Genomic DNA, 22,657 nt, shown 5'->3' with positions numbered 1-22,657 from the left:
AACTCAAAACTAAACTGAAAGAGCTGTGCAGGTCCGAGCATCTGACCTCTAGTTTCTGTCCTCTGGGGTTCATGCAGACTGGTGTTCTAGGGTCAGGTGGTCTCGAGGGTTCATGCAGACTGGTGTTCTAGGGTCAGGTGGTCTCGAGGGTTCATGCAGACTGGTGTTCTAGGGTCAGATGGTCTCGAGGGTTCATGCAGACTGGTGTTCTAGGGTCAGGTGGTCTCAAGGGTTCATGCAGACTGGTGTTCTAGGGTCAGGTGGTCTCGAGGGTTCATGCAGACTGGTGTTCTAGGGTCAGATGGTCTCGAGGTGCTCCCACCTCGGGGTTCACTGGGATTTAAATGCAGCTCGTGGGCATCAAACCACAGTCTGACCCTCTCAGTCCTGGTTCTGGTTCTCCCGTGCCTCCCTTCCCTCCAGTGGGTCCAGCAATACGTCCTGGGTCTCCAGCAGCGTGGTGTCGGAGGTTCTGGTGAACCTGCATGAGTTCATCTGGTTTCACCAGAATCCGACCCGGTGGCTCCGATGACGAGCATCAAGAATAGCTCTATAGAAACAGACCATCTTCTCTCTGATGGTCTCTCTACTGATGGAGGTCTGATAGAGGACCAGGACTACACTGAGACTGGTTCAGAACCAGTTAACAGTTGCTTACTGTCACTTTAAAGAAAAATCACCGAACTAGAGGCTTCAAAACATCAGACCACAAACCAATGAGTGACGTCACCACGATACGTCCACTTCTTATAAACAGTCTGTGGTTAAACCACCGCGTGTCTCCATCGTCTCCATTGGTCTAAAATGTAATTGTATATTGTTGCATTGAGACTAAGAGGCACAAACCAGACCAACAGGACACTTTGTACACGGACGCCATCTTAAATATTGTATTGTTCACTGTACATATAAATGTCTGACGTTTCCCCTCACCTGTCCGCCCTCCTCAGGTGTCGCAGGACGTCACCTGTCCTCAGCCTCGCCTGTCCTCCGCTCGGCCCTGGTGGTCCCGGCGGGGGGGAACGTCTCGCTCACCTGCAACCTGACGTCCAGCCCGGAGGTCACCTGGTACCGTCTGCGCTCGGATCAGCTGCTGCCCCTGCTGACGGTTGCGCGGTCTAAGCTGCAAAAAGTTACGATCAACTCTCACTTGGCCGACGACCGTCGCTTCAACAACAGGGGCGACCCGGAGGGAGGCCCGGTTCACCTGGAGATCCAGCAGGTGGAGGAGAAGGACGCCGGGCTGTACTTCTGCACCGGCCGCTGTGAAGGAGCCGTTTGTTTTAAAAGAGGAATTCATCTGGCTGTTGATGGTAAGAAGACATTGTACTTGAAAACAGGTCAGTTAGAATGTTTCCGCACCAAAACATCCAGAATTGAAAATGAAATTAAAGGTGCGTCCTTCTACACATTTCCCCAGAACTCAGTCGGTATCTTTGGAAGAACCTCTGCTATCATTTGAAATACTTAAACACTACTTAAATACTTAACATTTGTAAAGACAGACGCAGTTAAAGTGAACCATTATGACAAAATCATCCCTTTTGTGTTAAAAACACAAAGAAACTCATTAATTCACAGAAAAACTGATGGATTTGAAAAAGCAATAAGTTGAAGACTGATTGAAGGCGGTTGTGGCTCTCAGCTGAATTGAAGGTTATGAGCACATTTTAGTGGAAAGCAGGAGTTTCGGTGGTGAAGATGTTTCTTGGTGCAGGAAACCTGTTTTTTGTTTAGTCAGCAGTGGTTAGCGTGGTGGTAGCGTTGCCTTATAAAGGCGCCGCTCCCTCCTCCTGCCTCCACTGGGTGTCTAGAATAGTTTTTATTGATCACATTAATAACCAAAAAAAGAGTCAACGTCCCCCAATTATATTCACAACATATGAAGCGAGATCCTGCTGGTTGTGAGTTTCATGTTCAGCATTAGTATTTCTACATGTTTCACACAAAGTGTGGAAGGTTGCAGCTGCGTGGAAACAGCCTTTAGCTTCATGCAAAATGTTTCGTTTTGGTGTTTCTCCAAATGAAATTCAGATTTCATATTTCCCTGTGGTTCACATGCAAATGACTAGAAAAAGTGTGCAGATCTCTTGAGGTGTGTCAGCGACAACCACGGCCGGCTCATGTGTCTGAATGGATGCAGCCCACAATTGGCCAAACCCCTGGAAACCACCGGGCTGTGAGGAGTAAAACACACTTCAGCCAAACTCCACAACAAGCAGCGATGCATGCAGGCAATCTTATGGAAGCCCATTCCTGCCAGTAAAATAAAATAAAAAATCCACCCGAAAAAAATAAAATAAAATCCACCAAAAGAAAATTATATATATATACACCCAGAAAAAAAAAAAAAGATTATGTATTTTTTTTTTTTGCATGTCGTATTTGTTCCGGAAAAAAAGTAAAAAAAAAAAAGAAAAGATGATTTTTTGTTTTTTTTTTGCCGGAAAAAATACGACATGCAATTCTACACAAGGTAACTATTACTGGTGACTTTTGTAAATGTTAGATGTTATATATTATTATAAGTATTAATATGTAGAATTGCATGTCGTTTTCATGGAAAGACTGGCGAGGGGATGAAGGGACCTGTGAGGAGATCGTCACTGAAGCTCATGCGCACTTCTAATCTCTTTTGCTAGCAAAAAAAACAAAAACATCATAACCTTTTTTTTTTTCTTTCTTTTTTTACTTTTTTCCGATATATATATATATATATATATATATATATTTTTTTTTTTTTTTGGGGGGGGTGGATTTATTTATTTTTTTGCTGGCAGCAATGGGCTTCCATACAATCTTACATTTCTTGCCGAAAACACAACTCAACCCACCGAGCTGTCTGCTCGTGGAGCAGCTGCTGAGTTCTGTTAGCCGTTTGCCAAACACACATGTGAATAATGGAGTTCTGACGGAGCCAATCAATAAAACTCTACTGAGTCTTTTATCTGCTCCGGTGGTTTGTTGTTGTTTTCCAGGAGTCGACGGGGAGTCGACCAGGCAGCCATGTTGGAGTCTGGGGATCTGTGTTCTTCCTGCTCTGCTCGTCCTCGGCCTCGTCTTCATCGTTGGACTCTGCCTGCGCTCAGGTGTGTGTGCGTGTGTGTGTGTGTGTCCTTTACGTCTATCTTTGTGAGGACATTGATAGAGAGGACATGTCTGGAAAGTGTCCCCACCCAGTGGTGGAAAGTACTCACTACATGTCCCAAGACCAATTTAGAGGTACTTGAATATATATATATATATATATATATATATATATATATATATATATATATATATATATATATATAAAAACAATATACATGTACTTATATTATAGTTTTTACTCTATTACACTTATGTGAGATCTCTTGTTACCAGTTACTTTAATTATTATAGGTGAAGCTACACCGCAGTATATAAAGTAGTTCAACTTAACCAGCTGATAAAGTGATACTTTAAGTACTTTTACTTTTGCTACTTTGTACATTTAGATGTGAAGCGTTTCAGTGTGTATAGTTTAGAATTGTTCTGCATACTTTTACACAATAAAAGTATCTGATGACGTCATGATGTATCACATTGTTAAAAACTAGAATATTACATGAAAAGTGTCCTCACACCAGGATCTTTGCACATTATTTTATTACATTTAAAGTCGAACCGTCAGACATACAAGGAAGAACAGGAAGAGGTGCGTCCTTCAAAGTAGGGTATTGTAGTCACATTGGATGTTTGGACTACAAAACAGCGGACAGCGGACGAGAGAAACAAACACGTTAATTAAAATGAACTTGCAATGATGCCATGAAAAACATCAGACGAGAGCCGTCATACTTCACAGCATCTGTGCAGCTTCACAGTCGACGATCAACTCAGTTCATTAGTTCAAATGATCTTCAAATAACTAATTAAATGTTAATACTTTGTCTAAAGTTTGCTCATCCTGCATAACCATTTGTTTCCTTAAAGAAAGAAAGATCTTAGAGATTGTCCACTAGATGGCAGCATAAACTCCCACGGTCCCTTCTTGCATTTGAACACATCATGAAGAAACTGATTTTACAGAAGAAACACTTCTCCAGCAGCTAAACCCGTCAGTTGTAACCTGGCTGTGTGTAAATAAAGTTAAATTGATTTCTACAATAAGGCAGCTTGAGGTACACATCATCAGTGATGTGAGGCTGAATTTGAGAGGAAGCATCGTTTTGGATAAAGACTGCTTGGTTTTCTCTGAATGCGCCGCCCAACAGACAGGAAGTGGGACTTGACCTCTTCAGTAGCATTTACTTTCATTTTTGTGATTTTTTGTTGTTGTTGATAATCAAGAACACAAAAGGTTGAAAATATAATTCCCTGATAGCGCTGAAGAGGAGGTTGGATCGGCCTCCTCACGCCTCCTTCAGCAGGAGGCCGTACGGGCGGATGGACTCCTGCACGATGGCCCTCGTCTGGACGTCGTTGTGTCCTTTCGGGACGTAGACCAACCAGACGTCCTCCCTCTGGCAGTCCTTCCTCTTCTCCGGGTTGATGCGGTTCTGGAGGACCACTTTGTATTTCTTCCCGTCCACAGCGGACTTGAACGTCTTGCAGTACTTCTCCGCCATCGCCACGTCCGGCGTGGAGTAGACCCCTCTGCCCCTCGTCTCCCCGGTGACCAGGGAGGCGGCGGCGGCGTCCAGAAACGACGGCTCGTCGTCGGTGCTCCCGCCGTGGGTCAGGATGATGCCGAGGGAGCCGTCCATGTTCTGCCCGTGGTAGGAGACGGGCCAGGCGTCCTTCCCCGTCCCGAGCCAGGCGTCGCCGCCGTCGTACCGCTGCATGACCTGCAGGGCGACCCGGTTCCACCCGCAGGGACGGACGTAGCGCTCGTTGCCGCGCAGGAACGTTTTGTCGCCGTCCTGGAGGAGGACGGGCAGAGTCAACGGGGTCAGAGGACCATGCTAACATGCTAACAGGCTAACAGGCTAACAGGCTAACAGGCTAACAGGCTAATCACAGGAGAGAACTAAAAGTAAAAAGAAACCGTTTGTGATTTGGAACAAAGTGTCACTCCCTTATTCACTCGCTCCCTCACTCATTGACACTCTTCCTTCCTTCCTCACCCACTCACCTCATTACTCCCTTCCTCACTCACTTCCTCCCTCACCCAATTACTTCCTACACCCTTCACTCTCTCCCTCGTTCGCTACCTTACTCCTTCACCAACTTCCTTCCTCCCTCTTTTAGCCCCTCCCTTCCTCCTTTACTTCCTCACTCACCAAACCCACCTTCTTTCGCCCTCTCTCCGACCCTCCCTCACCCCTCACTCCCTCCCTTGTTCACTCCCTGACTCCTTCACCAACCTCCTTCCTCCCTCCCTCACTCCCTCACCCACTCCCTCCCTCGCTCACTCATTCTCTCCCCCTCTCACTCACTTCCTCCCTCACCCAATTACTTCCTACACCCCTCACTCTCTCCCTCGTTCACTACCTTACTCCTTCACCAACTTCCTTCCTCCCTCCTTCACTCCCTCCTTCACTCCCTCCCTCACTTCCTCCCTACCTTACTTCCTCCTTCCTTCACATTCCAGCATCACGTTTGACATTCTTCTCCACCAGAATAGAAACACGTGATCACTAAAGCTCCTTAACTGACGGTGTTATTATTATTATAAATAAATTATTATAAATGAACTAATAATATGATTCATATTCTACATGTTAGTAGCAGAGGAACGGTCAGGTGACCTCCTCACCTTCACGTTGGTGAAGTCGTAGTCGTACTGCGGATGGAAGAAGTCCTCCGGGTTGATCCGCATCTTGGTCCTGAGGCTCCTCTCGGGCCCGGCGGTGGAGGGGCCTTCGGTCAGCGCCGCCGGAGAGCTGTACATATCCTGGTCGTCCAGGTCCCGCAGGGACAGAGTCCCCAAACTCGGGTACTCCAGCTCCTGGAAGCCCTCCTGCTTGTAGAACTCCTTCAGGGCCACGACGTTGACGAAGTCCTGCGGGGAGAGCTGCGAGGCTCCGCCGGTGGACTCGACGTTACAGCCGGAGAGAGCCGACAGGGCCTCCAGACACAGCCGGGTGTCCGGCATGCTGCCGCCGGGAACACGAGCCTCTACTTTCCCTTAAAATAGAGAAGAATGTCGAACACAGTTTGAGCTGCTGGTGTCCTCGAGGAAAGAGCTCGACGTGTTTTCTGTCGCTGCTTCGACAAAAACAACTCGTCACTTTTTAAACTTTCACTTTCACTTACTGCCTGACTCACAGCGGGGCTGGGCTTCTGTTCAATCATTACAGCAACGTTTGACTCGACAGGAAGCTCAGAATCATTCATATTGATATTAAATAACCTTTGATTGCTGGATTCAGAGTCGGTGAATGAACCCCGGTCCTGTTTAATCCGGATTAAAATAGTAATCAGCTGTTTGTTTAAATGTCTCTCTTGTCTTCAGGTAAAGCAGCTGTTTGCTGCTGTGATCCAGACACCAGTCAGAGGGTCACAGAGGTCAGTAGAGACCAGTGCTGAATACACACTGTATTAATAATAACAATAGTAATATTACGCACTGATTTATCTATCATTTCATGAAAGTAAACAGTTACTCTAGTGAAATGTTTTATTCTCCTTTTTCTCTTCTCCTGTTCTTTCTTCCTTATTTGTTCCCTTATTCTTTTCCTCCTTCCTTCCTTCCTTCCTTCCTTCCTTCCTTCCTTCCTTCACCTGCACTTAAAAGCATAAAAACATGTCCAAACTATTAATGCACTTAATAACAAAACTAAACTATTATTTTCGCTGTTGGCTAAAAGTCTGACATGTGTTTATACGTCTAATGTATTGGTTTATCTGATAGGACGGTGCATATTAATACAAACAGCAGACAGACAGACAGCAGACTTAAAGCAGCACTTAACTGGTTAAATATATATAAAAACGAGCTGTAGCTACTGAATTCAGATTTTTCTCGAGCTACTTGATCCAAAGACTGAAGGTCCTGATTTAAATGACTGATCTGATGTGAATGTTTATTTGGGAGAATTTGTGGAGTTTAATGTCGTCTCCTGTCTCTGCAGGAAGAGTCTTTGCACTATTCCAGTCTGAAGCACGCAGACAGGCCCCGCCCCCCCGGCCGAGGAGGGACAGGATTGGTCGAAGACGACGTGACGTACTCGGCAGTGATGAGCCGCAAGAACCCGAACGCGTCACGTGACCGCAGATAGAGCGGCGCGTTGTTTTTAACAGCAGAGAATGTATTTCATTAGATATTTTATAAAGCTGTGTTTTCTACAATTATGTTTCTGCTCTTTAAACAAATCAATAATTACTTTTTTAATTCAAGTTTCTATAAATGACAAAGGCTGACATCCTTAATATGCTGGAGAAACAATCTGTATTTCACAACTACGGTACTTTAAGCTATTTTATCTTTCCTTCATATTAAAACTCTATCGACTGTGAAATGACGCTCTGCTTCGCTTTCACTTGTAGAGCGACTTATCTGTTGCTTCCTGACAATTAACGTACAAAACCACCACAGAGGAACGTTTAAATGTGACGGAAACGCTGTGACCGCCAGATAGACGCACACAATGACGGAAAGTTGTACATGTGATAAATAAACGTGACGAGAAAACGTCTTTGAGTATTTATTGAACACTTAGAACAATTCAGCTGAATGGATAGAGCGCTCTCTCCACGGAGGGTTCGGAGGTCTAACCACGAGAAAAGGTTTAAGAGCAGACCTCCAGGCCTCGGTCTGTGCTGCTGTCTCCATGGAAGTGGGTTAAGTGGTGAGATCAGGATAACAGCACAGCAAGCCAGACACGACACACCTTTGATACGATAACGTTGAGTATTCGGGTTTGTTGAGCTGCACATGTTCAGGGTTCAGCGATACGAGTTATATCTAAAGAAACAGTACAAATACTCTGATACAATAATGCGTTACAGCCCCTCATTTATGAAACAAAGATGAATAAAGATTTAGAACACGAGGTTTCAAAAAATTGATCAGATAAGGAGATCTGATGTCATCCCTACTCGTCATATTTTGCCTCTTTCTAATATATCATCAAAATAAAACAACATTTTTTAACCTGGTTTTCTCTAACATTCAGATTAATTTTCTTCAAAATGCATGCACATTAGCATAATTGTATTAAGATATCGCTCATTTGCATATTTAAACATACATTTAAACAACTTGTAATACATAAAATAATTAGTATGAATGTAAGTAATCAACTGGAGGAGTTTCATGTTGATGTTTACTCGTTAAACATTTATATTATAGTCATAGTGTCTATATATGTCATAATTAGCCTCTCGTGGTTTCACACGTGACGTTCTGATCAGGCGACAGGAAGCAGCAGAGCTCGCTTCTGTTTGGCCGGTCTGGTGACCACAGAGGAGTAGATGACGTGGTGTCGGTCCTGGTCCGGCGGAGTCCTGCCGGGTCTCTCCCTCCAGTTCTGTCGGCCCAGAGAGGCGTAGTGGATCGTCTCCTCCGGCGGAGTCGGACTCTCGTAAACCTCTCGCTCTGCTGAGACACAGGTGTGTGATCAGGTGGAAACACACCTCAGGATCAATGAAAGGAGCGGTGCTGAAGGAGTGACGGTGTTTACCGGTCGGTGTGTCGGACGTGGTCCACGGCTGCAGCTCGGTGTCTTCACGCCTCTGTGCTGGAGATAAACAGAAGAGAGCTGAAGCTCCTCAAAATAGTTTCTATTCCAAATGTCAAATGTAGTGAAATAGGAGGAGAAACCTGAGGGAGGGGTTTGAGGAAACTTCAATTAAACTTAAATCTAAACATCGAAGAAATGTGTCCTAATGTCAGAACATCAATAAATTAAACTATTAAATTCAACAAAATTGGAGTTGAGAAACAAAGAAAGCAGAAGATAATGAAAAGAAGACTTTTCAGACTTTTTGTATTTGAGCTCAGCTGACTCTCATTTCTCCTGATCATCCCTGAGACCTTCATCTTGATCGGAGTCCACCTGTGCTCGATTCAGGTGATTGGACATGATTGGGTTCAGAGACAGACCCTGGTGCTGGTCTTCACCAACAGAGGTTCATTTTTAAACCACATTAAATCATATTTTCACTTTAACTCAAGTTGCACCAACCTTGAAAACTGTAGGACTGGACTTGTCAGGGTCGAGGTCTAGTCAGGGTCAAGAACTGGTTCGGGTCGAGGACTGTAATGGTCATGGTTGAGGTCCAGTCTGATCAGATTCGAGGTCTGTACTGGTCAGGGTTTAGGTCTGGGACTGGACTGGTCAGGGTCTAGGGAAAGCTGAACTTCAGTAGATCCAGTGATGATGAATTAAACCACGTATGACGTCTCTCTGTCTGTCAGATACCTGCACTTCTGCATTTCTTGTTCCTCCTGCACTTCAAGCTGGTCAGTAAAACACAGACGGCGGCCAGAAGGAAGATCATCAACGCCAAGCTGACCACAGCAACCACCAGCAAGGCTGAGAGACCACAGACAAGTACACATTCATTAAGGACCACAGACACATCTGTACGTACACATTCATTAAGGACCACAGACACAACATCTGTACGTACACATTCATTAAGGACCACAGACACAACATCTGTACGTACACATTCATTAAGGACCACAGACACATCTGTAGTAAACCTTCAGTGAGAGCTGAAGGTGTTCGAGGTGCTGACTCACCGTTCTCTGGTCTCTTCTTCTCCGTCTTCTTTACCTCATCTGATGAACAGAAACACACAAATCCAGACGTCGTCCACTTTTAATAGTTTATTTCCTCAATGTTTCACTGAGTTTTTAGGAGGGACAAGAATTTAGAGAAGTTATAGATCAAATCAAAACCAATTCTGTCAACATAATGTCTGGTATGGATATATCAATAAGTACTTAGCAGAAGACCTCAAGAGTCCTTTTTGAGCGCTCGCTACCTGTTACCGTAACGGCAGCTGTTCCAGTCGTGCTGCTGGTTCTCGGGATGCTGGTCGGCTCTGGCTGCCCTGAATAATCCAGAAACATCTATTTATTTTAATATGCGTCATCACTTAGAGGAGCCAAACTGCAGGAAGAAATATGACCGTCACTACTCGTCAAACAGGTAACAAACAACGAGCTCTCTCTGATAACAGCCTGCTGTCCTCTGCAGCTGAGGTACCTAAAGTCTTTACAGACCTGTCAGGACGGTGAGTGTTCCCTGCAGCTCTCCGTTGCACAGATACTCTCCGGCGTCCTCCGGCTGCAGGTCCTGGATCTGCAGGGCGTCGTTCCCGAGGCTGAGCCGGCTCCGCTCTGGCTTCACCGTACCGTTTCTGAACCGGGTGAGGACGGCCTCCCACCGCCCTCCTGCCCTCCGGTGGGACCACTTCTTCTTGGGTTTGGAGGAGCGGCTGCAGGGGATCAGCAGCGTCCGGCCTGCAGAAACCATGAAGTCATGGCCTGAGGGGGGGCAGAGACGCAGAGGAATTATGGGTAATTGTCTTTGACATGGATTGTCCTCTCCAGTATAGAGTGCTGCTGGAACGAGTCCTAAAACCTGTGAATGAGTCAGCTTTTTAGCACTTCTGCCATGTTGGTGGATCAATTGCAGCCCAAATATGGACGCCAAATATGGAGCGACAACCTTGTGATTATAAGCGGCTTCAATTAGCAGCACACAGGCCAGATGTGTGCAGCGTCAGCATCTGGAACAAGAAACAATGCGTCAGAGTTCAGCCTCTGTTGGTGACTAATTCCTCAAAACTCGAAACACCTTTCACTTCCCTTTTGAAGCAGTTTTGCTTTACTGTTCTAATTTGACCAGTTACACTCACGCTCTCCCTCTAGCAGCAGCAGCAGCAGTCATAAATGTGTTTAGTCAGTATTTTACGTTTCAAAGGGACACTAAGAAAAGCTAAAAGCTATTACTGTGAGTTGGGTGATGTTTGTGTCGAATTCAGACCGTGGGAACTTTAAGTATTAAACTTTCGAATCCCGTCCCTCCTCTTGTTACGTCCTCAACATCCTCTACGCAGAAAAACAAAAGAAACGTAGCGTGTAAAACCGTTTCACAACATCTTTCACACGACATCAGATTGATTTACTTCCCTCCAGACGGACTGTGGTTTTTTTCTGACGACGTCTATAAAAGCTCTGTGAAACCTGTTGCACATAACTGACTCACCACGCTGGATATTTTGACAACTTTATTTGAATCAATGTGAAATTTGAGATTCAGTCATCAAACTGTTGCACTTGTGTTTGCACTGTACGGCTCGACAAACATGGAGCTTTGAGGCTGAATACGATATATATATATATATATATATATATATATATATATATATACTGATATTTGAAAAGCTTATAATACATTTTACTTGAACACATTAAAACCTAAACAAGAGGTTTTTCTTTTGGTTTAAATTTGTTTGTATTTATGCATTTTTTTAGATGTTTATTAAGAGTCCATATTAATGGTTCAAACCCCACGATCTTTTGTACAACAATTTCTTGTTACTTATCAGCCAGCTGACACAAATACAAATATAATTGTTCTCTACGATAGATTAAATACTGTACGAGTCGTCCTGGAGGAATCTCCCTCCGGAGCTCCGGATCTGGGTCTGTCCACGGTGGACCGGTCTCTGCTGGAGTCTGAGCTGAAGGAGGTTCTGGTGAACCTGCATGATTTCATCTGGTTTCACCAGAATCCGACCCGGTGGCTCCGATGACGAGCATCAAGAATAACTCTATAGAAACAGACCATCTTCTCTCTGATGGTCTCTTTACTGATGGAGGTCTGATAGAGGACCAGGACTACACTGAGACTGGTTCATATAGAGGATCAGGACTACACTGAGACTGGTTCATATAGAGGATCAGGACTACACTGAGACTGGTTCATATAGAGGATCAGGGTTAAACTGTTTCATAATCAGTTTAAAGTTTAAAGACACAATCCTCAATAAGTCCCCCCTTCGTTCCCATAATGCACCACTCCTAGCTCCGCCTCCAGCGTACCTGTTAGCACCTGCAGCTCGGCCACCAGCTGCTGGTTGCAGTGAAACGTCCCGCCGTCAGAGTCGTCGAGCCGCTGGAGGCAGAGGCTGCCGTCGGACAGCAGGCGGTAGCGTTGGCTGTCCTCGTTGGTCTCGTAGCTGCCCTGTCGGGTCACCAGGACCTTCTGGTCCCGTTGAGTCCAGATCACTACGGAGCTGTCAGAGCCGCCACACGGCAGGCAGATGTGGTGGTCCTCCGGGACTGAAAACTGGATCACTGTTGGAGGACAGAAACTCCCTGAGACCTTAACTCGTGTTTACGTTTTAAGACATCGTCACGTCATAATGACACGTTCAAACACGTGACTTCACGTCCTCTATGTTTCTCAGCTGCTGCTTTTAGATGCATCACTCACATCCTGCTGATGCTTTTAGCCTCGTTTCCTGTTTTATCTCATGGAAACATGCTCCACTCATGTCGGCCTCAAATAAGAACCCAGGAAAAGAACTGTCAGACAGAATAATCGTGACTGCAAATGGGATTGTTATTCATTAGAAAATGAACATTAATAATATGCACACATGTTTTTATGGAAGAATCAAAAGTTATTACAATAAAACTGTATGGAGAAAAAGATATGAGGGCTTATTTTAATAATAATATATTTTAAATGCAGTCACCGAAGAAAAATTGCTATTAAACTTTAGTTCATATTAATGTCTTTTTTTAATTTTAAGACTGTTTATGCTCTTTTATGAATGTAGAAATTAAGGGTTGAAAAATTCTTCTTTTATTGTCAATAAAGGTACACTGTAAGGCAATAAAGTTTATACGATTTTCTTTCCCCAAATGTATATCAAACTGTATAAAATTACCCTTTTTTTGCACGTTACAAAAGCTATTATAGCTATTCTTCCTTCCGTTGAGTCAGATTCACTTTTGGTGTTTTATTGCAACAAAAAAATATATATTTACGTTTTTCTGAAGTATTTAGTCTGTAATATTTGAGGTGTCTTTTATTTTGAAATGAGGACATATTTCCATGAGATACTCAATAAAACAATAATATAAAATATGTTTTTACAGATTTAGGATTGTGCAGCGTAACATGAATCTAAAGCGAATACAAACGTTGATCTTGAGATGTAATATTACTCGTACCTGTGGAGGTTCCTCTGCAGCAGGTCAGAACCGTGTGCAGGAACCAAAACCGGCAGAAGATGATGAAGCTGAACATCTTCAGATGGAAAACATCAAACTGCTGCTGATCAAAGTTTGAAGCTTCAGTGTGTGAGAGACACTCTTCCTCCTGGTCCTCCTCTTCCTCTTGTTCCTCCTCTTCCTCGTCACAGCGACGGATCTGAACGTCATCGTTCTGGAAAATGGAGGTTTGTATTCACAGCAGGTCGCTGCTGCCTCCAATAATGACTTCCTGTAACTGGAGAAGCAACATGTCGCCTAAATTCAGAAAGAAATAAAATAATTTTCCATCCCCGTGTAAGAGTTTCTATTTTCAAATTGCTATTTCACTTCATTTAGTCTTTTCAACATGATTTCTTTCAGCAGTGTCTCTTTTCTGATTTTCTTTTTATTACAGCTTGATTATTCAGAGTTCTAAAATGTACTACTGTAATACTTCATTTACCATTTTCTCCTTGAACTTGTATTCTGATGAGAAGTATCCTCCCTATAGATTTGGTCAATGTGTCAATAAAAAAACCCCCAAAATGAGTCACAGTTATTTATTATATTAACTTATTTTATTAAGTAACTTGTACTAACTTTAACAAAATAAAGTGCAGATTAGAAGAACATTTTTAAATTGTCTTGATTAAATAATTACACAAACAAATTAACCTTCAACATGTTAGAATAATAAACTAAAACGGGACGCTGACGTATTAACATGTTTTTTTAATAGAGGCTGAAAGATTCATTTAGTTAAAGCAGGACGAGGTGATGAGTCTTTATTTGGTTCTCAGGAGTTCTAGTAAAGTAACGATAATAAAGAGTTTAATGTTCTGAACGGCAAATGACGTGATTCTGCAGCTCATATTCAAACCCTCAGCAAACTCAATGAGTCCAGAATTAGCAGATGAGTCAGTATTAAAATAATAAAATAATAAATTCTATAATGTAAAAAATACTAATTCAAATTAAATAGCATCCAAGTCAACATAAAGAATGATAAAAGTCACCTTTATTATTCTTGTTCATCAGAGAATGAAGGGGGTCATTGGGCTGATTCTTTTGCATCTCTTTGCAGTTGTTTTGTGTCTCTTTGTAGTCATTTCTTGTCTCTTTGTAGTTATTTTAAGTTTCTTTTGTTGCTTTGTGTCTTTGGTACTTGTTTAGCGTCTCTCTCTGTAGTTGTTTTGCCACGTTTAATAGTCATTGTGAGTCTCTTTGTCGTTGTTTTGATCTTATTGTTGTCTTTTTGTGTCTCTTTGTCGTTTTGATCTTATTGTTGTCTTTTTGTGTCTCTTTGTCGTTGTTTTGATCTTATTGTAGTCTTTTTGTGTCTCTTTGTAGTTGTTTTGATCTTATTGTAGTCTTTTTGTGTCTCTTTGTCGTTGTTTTGATCTTATTGTAGTCTTTTTGTGTCTCTTTGTCGTTGTTTTGATCTTATTGTAGTCTTTTTGTGTCTCTTTGTAGTTGTTTTGATCTTATTGTAGTCTTTTTGTGTCTCTTTGTAGTTGTTTTTTTAGTCGTTTTGTGTCTCTTTGTTGGCCCCTTCAGTCATCCATCTATTATTCAGTGACTTGATACAAAAAGTGGAGGAAGTCATCTCAACCACAGACAAAAAAATAGAAGTACAAACTATAAAGGAAGTAAATGAGTGTGGGTGTGAGAGGCTGACAGACAGCTCATGTGCACATAAAGTTATTTTAGGTCTTTAAAGTGTTTTTCTGTTCAACTCAATCCAGTGGTCATAAAGTTCATTATTAAAGCATCATTTCAGTTTTTTTCCAGACACTGAAGATCTTTCTGAAACGGTCCAAACACAAGCTTTCATTATTGTCCTGCAACAAATATAACTTCATCCAGGAAGCAGGGCGACAAGAACAAGTTCCACACAAACAGAGCAGAGTCTAACTCCATTTACCTAAAATAGAAATAGGGAAGGACGTAGTGACCACTTCAGTCAGTGGTCAGTGTGAAGTCATGAAAAGATGAGAATCCGCGCTTTAAAGAGTAACACAGCAGTGACGTAGGTAGACAACATTTCAGGTTTTTTTAATAAAAGAAATGTGCCAATACTCAAAAACAGATGTTAACTCAAAAAAACACATCAAGGGAAGGCAGGTTTTCTATTTATTAAAACAGAAAAAAAAACATGATTTATATCGACAGCTCAGAATATACAAACTACAGATTATGACACTGATGTGTTGTAATATGACAAATAAATCGACCTTTAGAGGAAAATACTGTGGTTTAGGGGAAATTACGTAGCTAATATTTACATAGTATTTTTCTTATTGTTCATCAAAATATAATACATGTCTGTCATCCTCCACCTGTCCACCAGATGCCCTTAGAGCTTCTACTGGTCCCAGTCACCTGACCCTCTCTCACCTGTCTCCACTTTCCCTCATCAGCCCTGCTGTACAAACACCAGCCTCTTCCCCCCGTTAGTCAAAGTTGCTATCTTCCTTCATGCCTTTGCTTTCGAGCCACCAGTACCTGGACTTCACAGGACCATCCAGTAAGCCTATATACACCTTTAATGAATCACTCAACTGATTTTGGTTCAATCCTGCATTTCCCGAGTTAAATGCACATATAATAAGACTCATGAGATGTTTTCATAAAGAGGCAGTTCTTGAAGGCGTTTGTGGACTGATGGTCTGAAGCTTCCAGTTCAGCATTTTGGCCGTCGCCATCTTGTTTTTTTTGTAACCAGAGAACAGGAAGTGACCATATCTGGACTGAGGAGGAGTGACGTAGAGACGCCGTATACGTCTCTGGTAGAGACCTGTCAATCACAGTAAGCCCCGCCCCTAAAGCATCCCCTGCTTTATGGTCTGTTTGACTCTAAATGGACCATCATGTACTAAATGAACATCATGCTGTATTGAAGAAGACTTGAAACTAGAGATTGAGACCATAAACTCATGTTTACAATGTTTACTGAGGTAATAAATCAAGAGAGAAGTAGAGTCATTTTCTCATAGACTTCTATACAACCAGAGGAGTCGCCCCCTGGTGGACACTAGAGAGAATGCAGCTTTAACACGTGAAGCTTTGACTTCTCTCTTTAAATCTGGAGGTTGCCGCCTGGTCCGAAACAAGGCGGCAGCAAGACCCCGGTGTGTAAAGGCCTTTGATTTCGACTACCAAAGCCGAGAACTTAAAGATGGTGGTCGGTGTTGTTTCCATGTTTTGGGGGTTTCTCCAGTAAAAAATATGTGTTTTCAGGGAGCTGTGATGGACCTGTAGATTGAGAAAACAATTTAGAATTTAGTTAAATCTGTAAATGACCATCTGCATCTCATTTTGTTTTACAAGAATCATGCTTTCATGGCTCTTGGAACCAGTGTTCCAACCAGTGTTCTAAAATCTAGCGACTTTTTCTGGTGTTATTGGAGACTATTTTGGTGTTTTGGAGACTCTGACGTGAAATCACGTATCGTTCTGCAGTTACTGTCCTCAACGAGCAGTGGTTGCTGCCGTCACTGCTCTGTAATTACATTACAGAAAGTTCATTTGTAGTTCTAAACATATTTAGGGTGTTTTTTACTCACTTTTTATGTAAATTAGGCAATGACGTCATTTAGCGACTTCTAGCGACTTTTAGGACGGCTGCTAGCTACTTTCCTTACTGAAGAGTTGGCAACACTGCTTGGAACCACTAAACCTACAGCACGTATGTATTAAAGTTACCTTTATCAATTCCACCATTCAATGGGTTGCTGATCAAGGAATAAGTAGCGTCGTTAGGTAACGATGTCTCTGTGAGAAATAAAGGAAACATAATGAATATTTACTGTATGTAACGACAATATTTGGACAAATGTTGATGAGAGCTCAGTCTTTACCGCTTTTCTTCTCCACTCGTGGAAGATCCGGGATGGTGGAGTACATGGGATCATTATGGTGCGATCCATCTATTAAAACGTTTTACCAACAAACATTATTTACCAAATCAAAACACTATAAGACCATTTGTCAGCTTTTCTTAAGGGTAATCGATAAAATATGTGTAATTATTTACCTTGAAAATCTGTCTTGCAGTATGAAGCTGTGGTTCCAGCCAAGCTTCCTTTGCCTGTCAAAGATCAACATGTGTGTATGAAGATATAAACGGTAGAAAATAACATTTATATCTACACATGTCCATAAATCTTTTTGTGTGTTTTTTATTATCTTTGCACAAGCACTTCAGGAAAAACATAAAAGCTTTTATGAAGCAGATGGGATATTTTTGATTTAGATGGTTAAGTTCAGTATATATATATATATATATATATAAGTAATCAGAAATGTCACCACACCATTCAAGCAGAAATAACACTGTAGAATTTCAGCCTCAATCGTAATAGAAAAAGGAAGTTGTCTGTCTTTAAAATAAAAAAAAGAAGGAACCCTTATTATTTACCATTTGTCGGCTGAAACACGACTCTATCCTGTATCTCCTCATAGATGGGGCATATTTCTGCATGTCCTGTGGAAAAAGATTGTTAACAGTATATTAGTATATATATTAGTATATGAGTAACTACTGATTATCAGATTATCAGAGTGGTGTCGCATTGGGCCTTAATGTAGCGTGACATAAGCGTGATGTTGTGTATAATACATAAACTTTGGGAACCACCGCAATTAAAAATGTCGCCATTACTGCTGCAGCGCATGTATTTCAATGCAAGTTTACCTTTACTTTCTATTACACATTCATTTTGACAAACATTTCTAGAAGTTTGGGAAGAACCTGAGCAGTTCTCTCCAGCAGTAGTGTCACACTTCAACTTGCTAGCTTAGCTAACTTTAGTGGGCTAAAAACACTGTATATTAACCGTGACCGTGACACGTTTACCCCGTGTTACTACGTTAACCGTGATGTTACACAACGTTAACCGTGATGTTACACAACATTAACCCCGTGTTACTACGTTAACCGTGACTGCTCTATTATAGCTATCAGAGCTTGTTATAATTTTATATTATGTATTTATTTATTAATTTGCTGAACTTATTAAATATGAATTAATTCATGATTGATTCACCTCGTCTTTTAATCTTGCGTCTCCAAGCAAAGTAGACAACAATAATGATGAGGAGGAGGAGGAAGGCGACTATTCCAAACACTAAACCAAGAGTTTGGTCCTTTGCTGGAAGACAAAGTAAGAATTAGGAACCACAATATTATTTATACATTTATTTATATTATTATTATATTGTCCTACTTGTGTTTGACCCCGTTGTTGATGTAGTAGCTGTTGTTGATGTTGTTGAAGTTGTTCCTATTATTGCTGTTGTTGTTCTTGTCGTGTCTTCTGTGTGGGGCAGAGGAATACAAACAGTATATATCTGACCAGCTCTCTCAGATTGATCACCTTTTCTTTAATTTCATGTTAAGATCTGTTTAATCTTACTGTTCTTTTCCTTTCTGTCTTTCTTGTTGTTTTTTTTCTTTGTTGTAGTCGTGTCTTCATCAGTCAGAGGTGTAGTTGATGGTACACGTGTTGCTGCTGCTGCTGTTGGTCTTGTTGTGGTTGAGGGTGCTGCAGTTTTTGTCGTGTCTTCTGTGTGAGCCAGAGGAGTACAGTATATATTTTACCAGCTCTCTCAGATTCATCACCTTTTCTTTAATTTCATGTTAAGATCTGTTTCATCTTACTGTTCTTTTCCTTTCTGTCTTTCTTGTTGTTTTTTTTCTTTGTTGTAGTCGTGTCTTCATCAGTCAGAGGTGTAGTTGATGGTACACGTGTTGCTGCTGTTGGTCTTGTTTTAGGCGTGGCGGTTGAGGTTGTGGTTTGGCCTTCAGTGAGAGAGAGAGGACATGAATACACAGCATGAAAAAGCTCTTTACCTGAGAGTCATCACACTCATCTTTAGCAGGGGAAAAGTCTGTGGTTTTCCACTTTAATGGGTGTCATTTAGCGACACAACTTTCTCACAACTGAAACCGTTTGAATGCAGAGGGTGTTTGCTTGATTAAAATACAAAAAGGAACCGTACCATTACACCTCTTGGTTGAGGTTATTTTTTTGTGTTATCTGTTTAAAGGAATCGAAAATGTCACTATGGTTAATCAGCTAAAGCCTGCAGCTGGTTAGCTTAGCATAATGACTGAAAACAGGGGGAAACAGCTAACCTGTTCCAAAGGTAACAGAATCCACCAACTGGCACTTCTAAAGCTCACTGATTAACGTCTTAGATCTGTTGAATCTATATTGTTTATTGTGACTAAACTGACTGTTTTCGGGGGTTTTCACTTCTTTTTTTTCACGCCCAACCACATTCTGCAAAGACCTGCCTCCTACTCGGCCTCTGATAGGCTCAGACCCTGACATTCTATAAATATAGAAACATAGATAACATGTCGTAGCTTCAGACATGAATGGCTGGCTACTTAGCTTGTTAGCTTGTCCTTCTCCACAGCGGTGGTTAGTGAGGCGGAGGGACCGTTAGACCTGCTGTTTGGCTGATTTGCTGTCACCAGTGTAGCATTAAAGCATGGTGGAATGAACAAGCTAGCTAGCTAGCTAGCCAGGTGGATTGCTACGTCCACCGTGCTGCTACACTGGTTATGGAAAATAAATGAAGCACTAAGTTGTTACATTTTACTCATTGACTGGCTCGCTACACTTCGTAACGTTGCTACTCCACAGCTTGTTTAGTTATTCCTGTAAAGCCTCACCACTACCACGGTTGCAATGGCAATGTAAAGAACACATAAAAATGGCCGCCGCTTTGACCATCCTGCCCCGTGTCTGGTCTACTTCTATTTCTACGGGTGCACCCGAATGGGAAGGTTAGTCTGGAGCTCCGTCTTGTTGTGGTGTCTCTGGGAGTTAAGGGATGAACAAGCCTCTAAGAAGTCTGCTTTTTTACTTCCGCACATATTTCTTTGTTCCTCTCTGACTTCTTGTGTCTCACCTTTGGTCACAATCAGATACGCAGCAGGTTTTCCATCACAGTAGTAAAGTCCAGAGTGTTTCAGCTCCACAGACGTTATAGTCAACGTCTGGTCAACAGGTGAAACATAAAACCCTTTCTGGTGTTTTATTTCATCAATGTTTCTGCTGCTCCAGCTTTTATTCTGTGATCCTCCAACATCAGGACATGTCAGAGTGACGTCTGTCCCCTCTGTAGCATGAAGTCCAGTTGTTCCTGTACACACAAAAAACATTGTTTTATAATGCACCATCATAAACTCATCACATGTATTCATGTTAAAAAAATATGAAGTTTTAGGAGTATTTCCATTTAACATGTTCTTCATGTACATGAGATTTTAGTGGACTTCATTTGAAGAGATCTTTCCTCATGTGACCTGCGGACTTGTTTCTTTTACAGTGTATATAGTATATAGTACATTTATTTAAAAATGATTAAATAAATGATCTTTGTAAGAGTAAGAACTCATAATTTCCTCTCACCATTTAGCCTTCCCTTCAGTGTTTTAAAACCTTCAAAGAAAAGGACTGAATTTCTACATCTTTCGTAACTCCTTTCCTTCGTGAGAAGCTCAGTTTGAACATGTGATAGTTTGCAGTTTTATAAATAATAATGTAGTAATGTACTTCATTTTTAGTAAAGTGTGTTGAAATCTTTAAGAATAAAAATAAAATGACTATTTTGCAACAAATACCCAGAAATGCAGAAGTACACCAACAAGCTTCTCAGCTACATTACCGAAGAATGTAGTCACAGTTAAAGGTATAAAAACTAGAAATGTACATTTACATTAATGTAACAAAGTTTAAGGAACATGAAACATTTAGCTCAGGGACGCGATGCTAAAACAGCAAAAGACCTTCATGAGTGAGGTGTTACCTGGTGGGATCACCGTCAGCTCCACGGCTGCTTCACTGTTACAGAAGTATCTTCCAGAGTCTGAGACGGTAACTCCGCGAATGAACAGAGACTTATCTGCTAATGAACTGAATCGTTTCTGTGGGTCATGAATGTGTCTCTTGTCCGTTTCACCTCCAGCTGTCAGAATGTCAACTTTACGTCCATTACTCTCTCTGCTCCACGTCACGGTGCCCTCCACAGAGTGAGGACAACCAAGAGAGACTGAGGTCTTCTCCTCGACTATTTCATGGATTATTTCTGCAAAACAAACACAATTACAATCAACTAACATCTGTTCTCAGAATTTAAATATTGTTAATTTAATATTGCAAAGACATCAAGGGACTGCAGTTTATATCTGCAGGAGACAAAGTCAACGTTAACTTATTTTACAGTAGTGTTATTTTACTTGTGTTCGTCACTAACCCGTTAGGTAAAGCATTATTTTAAACCAGATCGAACAGAACCAAGTACTTTTGTCTCCTAAACATACAAGTAGTTTATTTTGAAAAGACGAGTGTAAACTGACACACTGTCCCTGAATCAGCCTCGACGTTAACCCTCGATTTGCTGAACTCTGGTGAGATGGTTGAGGTCAGACATTGACCTGGAGGTTCAGGTGAGGATCGGTCTAAATACGAGTCCCGTGGCATTTAGACCGACAGGAAGTTCAAGTTCAACTCCAGTGAACGAATGATAATTATACTTCATGTCGCCCACAGTTCCACCTTTACACCACGATAATAACAAATCATCACACGACTATCTGAGCGGATGAGGATCTGAGTTTATGAAATATTTAATTTAAAACTTGTATCTGAATGATGGAGAACACACTTCCTGATGTACTTTCATTGAACACGTAACTCTCACAGACGATCATCGGCTGTTGAATCTCTCGCTGACACTTGGTTGGAGTTGAACTACAAACATCACACACTCTTATGAAACAATTCAAAAACAACAATATTAAAACGGATCATTCAAAGAGTCCTTACCTGCGGTGGCGTTCCAGCCCAGCACTAAGGCTAACAGGCAGCTGCAGATCTTCATCCTCCTCTTCACACAGACTGAGTGATCAGTGACCACAGTTTCCATCTGAAGTGAGAACAGGAACTCGGCTGTCTGGGCGCAAATGTTTACTTCCGCTTACAGAAGAAAACCCACAATGTCAAATTACATTAACGTTTCCATTATGAATACTTGTGTTTCCTCTTATTGTAATGCGATATCACTCACAATTAATAAAGTGTCAGAAGCTCAAATGACTTTTATTAATGTTTAGACCTCAGATGTGTTCATGAGTCATAATCCTCACTGATGCACTTGATGTGAAAGAAGCAGAACAAACATATTTTAACCTTTATGAACAAACGTGTTTATAACTAATGAGTCAATATGTTCTGTCCTTTAGCTCTGCTTTGGTTTCCACCAGTTCCTGACGGATACATCGCCTCAAAGTAGATCAGCATATTTGACTAAGTTGATGTACTTTCATGATTCTTGCAACTTAAGGGGATACTCATACATGTAGTGTAGGCCTAATGTCAAGTCAGCTGCTTGAAACACATTAAATAAAAGTGGAAAAAACAAATTAAACATAAAAAAGACAGTTGCACTTAATGTCATCATGCAGATTCAACCACAATTCAATAACCAGAACAGAATAAAAGTGAACCATGA

At 41.7% G+C, this 22,657-nt stretch overlaps 3 protein-coding genes across 5 annotated transcripts; all 3 read right to left on the bottom strand.

Annotated features, from left to right (window-relative positions):
- Nucleotides 1–3,615: 3,615 nt before the first annotated feature.
- LOC306707853 (uncharacterized protein) lies at nucleotides 3,616–6,375 on the bottom strand. The gene is made up of 2 exons (XM_079175493.1): nucleotides 5,720–6,375; nucleotides 3,616–4,883 (listed from the first exon to the last, which is right to left on the bottom strand). Exons 1-2 carry the CDS (start codon nucleotides 6,056–6,058, stop codon nucleotides 4,374–4,376), a joined length of 849 nt encoding a protein of 282 aa, XP_079031619.1. The 5' UTR covers nucleotides 6,059–6,375; the 3' UTR covers nucleotides 3,616–4,373.
- Nucleotides 6,376–8,177: 1,802 nt separating this feature from the next.
- Nucleotides 8,178–9,425, bottom strand: LOC306708718 (uncharacterized protein). The gene is made up of 3 exons (XM_079176637.1): nucleotides 9,330–9,425; nucleotides 8,589–8,645; nucleotides 8,178–8,503 (listed from the first exon to the last, which is right to left on the bottom strand). Exons 1-3 carry the CDS (start codon nucleotides 9,406–9,408, stop codon nucleotides 8,316–8,318), a joined length of 324 nt encoding a protein of 107 aa, XP_079032763.1. The 5' UTR covers nucleotides 9,409–9,425; the 3' UTR covers nucleotides 8,178–8,315.
- Nucleotides 9,426–15,244: 5,819 nt separating this feature from the next.
- Nucleotides 15,245–22,043, bottom strand: LOC306707964 (uncharacterized protein). Of its 3 annotated transcripts, none has more exons than XM_079175630.1 (12): nucleotides 21,973–22,043; nucleotides 20,954–21,232; nucleotides 20,054–20,287; nucleotides 18,792–18,932; nucleotides 18,547–18,696; nucleotides 18,358–18,447; nucleotides 18,178–18,282; nucleotides 17,550–17,615; nucleotides 17,166–17,219; nucleotides 16,990–17,058; nucleotides 16,835–16,903; nucleotides 15,245–16,384 (listed from the first exon to the last, which is right to left on the bottom strand). In XM_079175630.1, exons 1-12 carry the CDS (start codon nucleotides 22,025–22,027, stop codon nucleotides 16,302–16,304), a joined length of 1,395 nt encoding a protein of 464 aa, XP_079031756.1. In that variant the 5' UTR covers nucleotides 22,028–22,043; the 3' UTR covers nucleotides 15,245–16,301. The 3 variants fall into 3 exon arrangements, with proteins under 3 accessions (XP_079031756.1, XP_079031757.1, XP_079031758.1); XM_079175631.1 differs by having other exon boundaries at nucleotides 18,358–18,444; XM_079175632.1 differs by lacking the exons at nucleotides 15,245–16,384; nucleotides 16,835–16,903 and having other exon boundaries at nucleotides 17,166–17,209; nucleotides 17,537–17,615.
- Nucleotides 22,044–22,657: the final 614 nt, after the last annotated feature.

The sequence above is a fragment of the Pholis gunnellus genome (assembly GCF_910591455.1).
Source record: "Pholis gunnellus genome assembly, chromosome: 16".
NCBI classification, from domain to species: domain Eukaryota; kingdom Metazoa; phylum Chordata; class Actinopteri; order Perciformes; family Pholidae; genus Pholis; species Pholis gunnellus.
This window is presented reverse-complemented; position numbering and strand designations above follow the sequence as displayed.

What these genes read in the sequence shown, in the direction of transcription:
- LOC306707853 (XM_079175493.1), bottom strand. Translation starts at nt 6,058, where the DNA reads ATGCCGGACACCCGGCTGTGTCTGGAGGCCCTGTCGGCTCTCTCCGGC. An exon ending in ACGACTTCACCAACGTGAAG is followed by an intron (nt 4,884 to 5,719) that starts GTGAGGAGGTCA and finishes GTCCTCCTCCAG; the next exon opens with GACGGCGACAAAACGTTCCT.
- LOC306708718 (XM_079176637.1), bottom strand. Translation starts at nt 9,408, where the DNA reads ATGATCTTCCTTCTGGCCGCCGTCTGTGTTTTACTGACCAGCTTGAAG. An exon ending in CAAGAAATGCAGAAGTGCAG is followed by an intron (nt 8,646 to 9,329) that starts GTATCTGACAGA and finishes GTTTATCTCCAG; the next exon opens with CACAGAGGCGTGAAGACACC. An exon ending in CACGTCCGACACACCGACCG is followed by an intron (nt 8,504 to 8,588) that starts GTAAACACCGTC and finishes GTGTCTCAGCAG; the next exon opens with AGCGAGAGGTTTACGAGAGT.
- LOC306707964 (XM_079175630.1), bottom strand. Translation starts at nt 22,027, where the DNA reads ATGAAGATCTGCAGCTGCCTGTTAGCCTTAGTGCTGGGCTGGAACGCC. An exon ending in AGACAGAAAGGAAAAGAACA is followed by an intron (nt 18,448 to 18,546) that starts GTAAGATTAAAC and finishes TGCCCCACACAG; the next exon opens with AAGACACGACAAGAACAACA. An exon ending in ACGAGTGGAGAAGAAAAGCG is followed by an intron (nt 16,904 to 16,989) that starts GTAAAGACTGAG and finishes TATTTCTCACAG; the next exon opens with AGACATCGTTACCTAACGAC.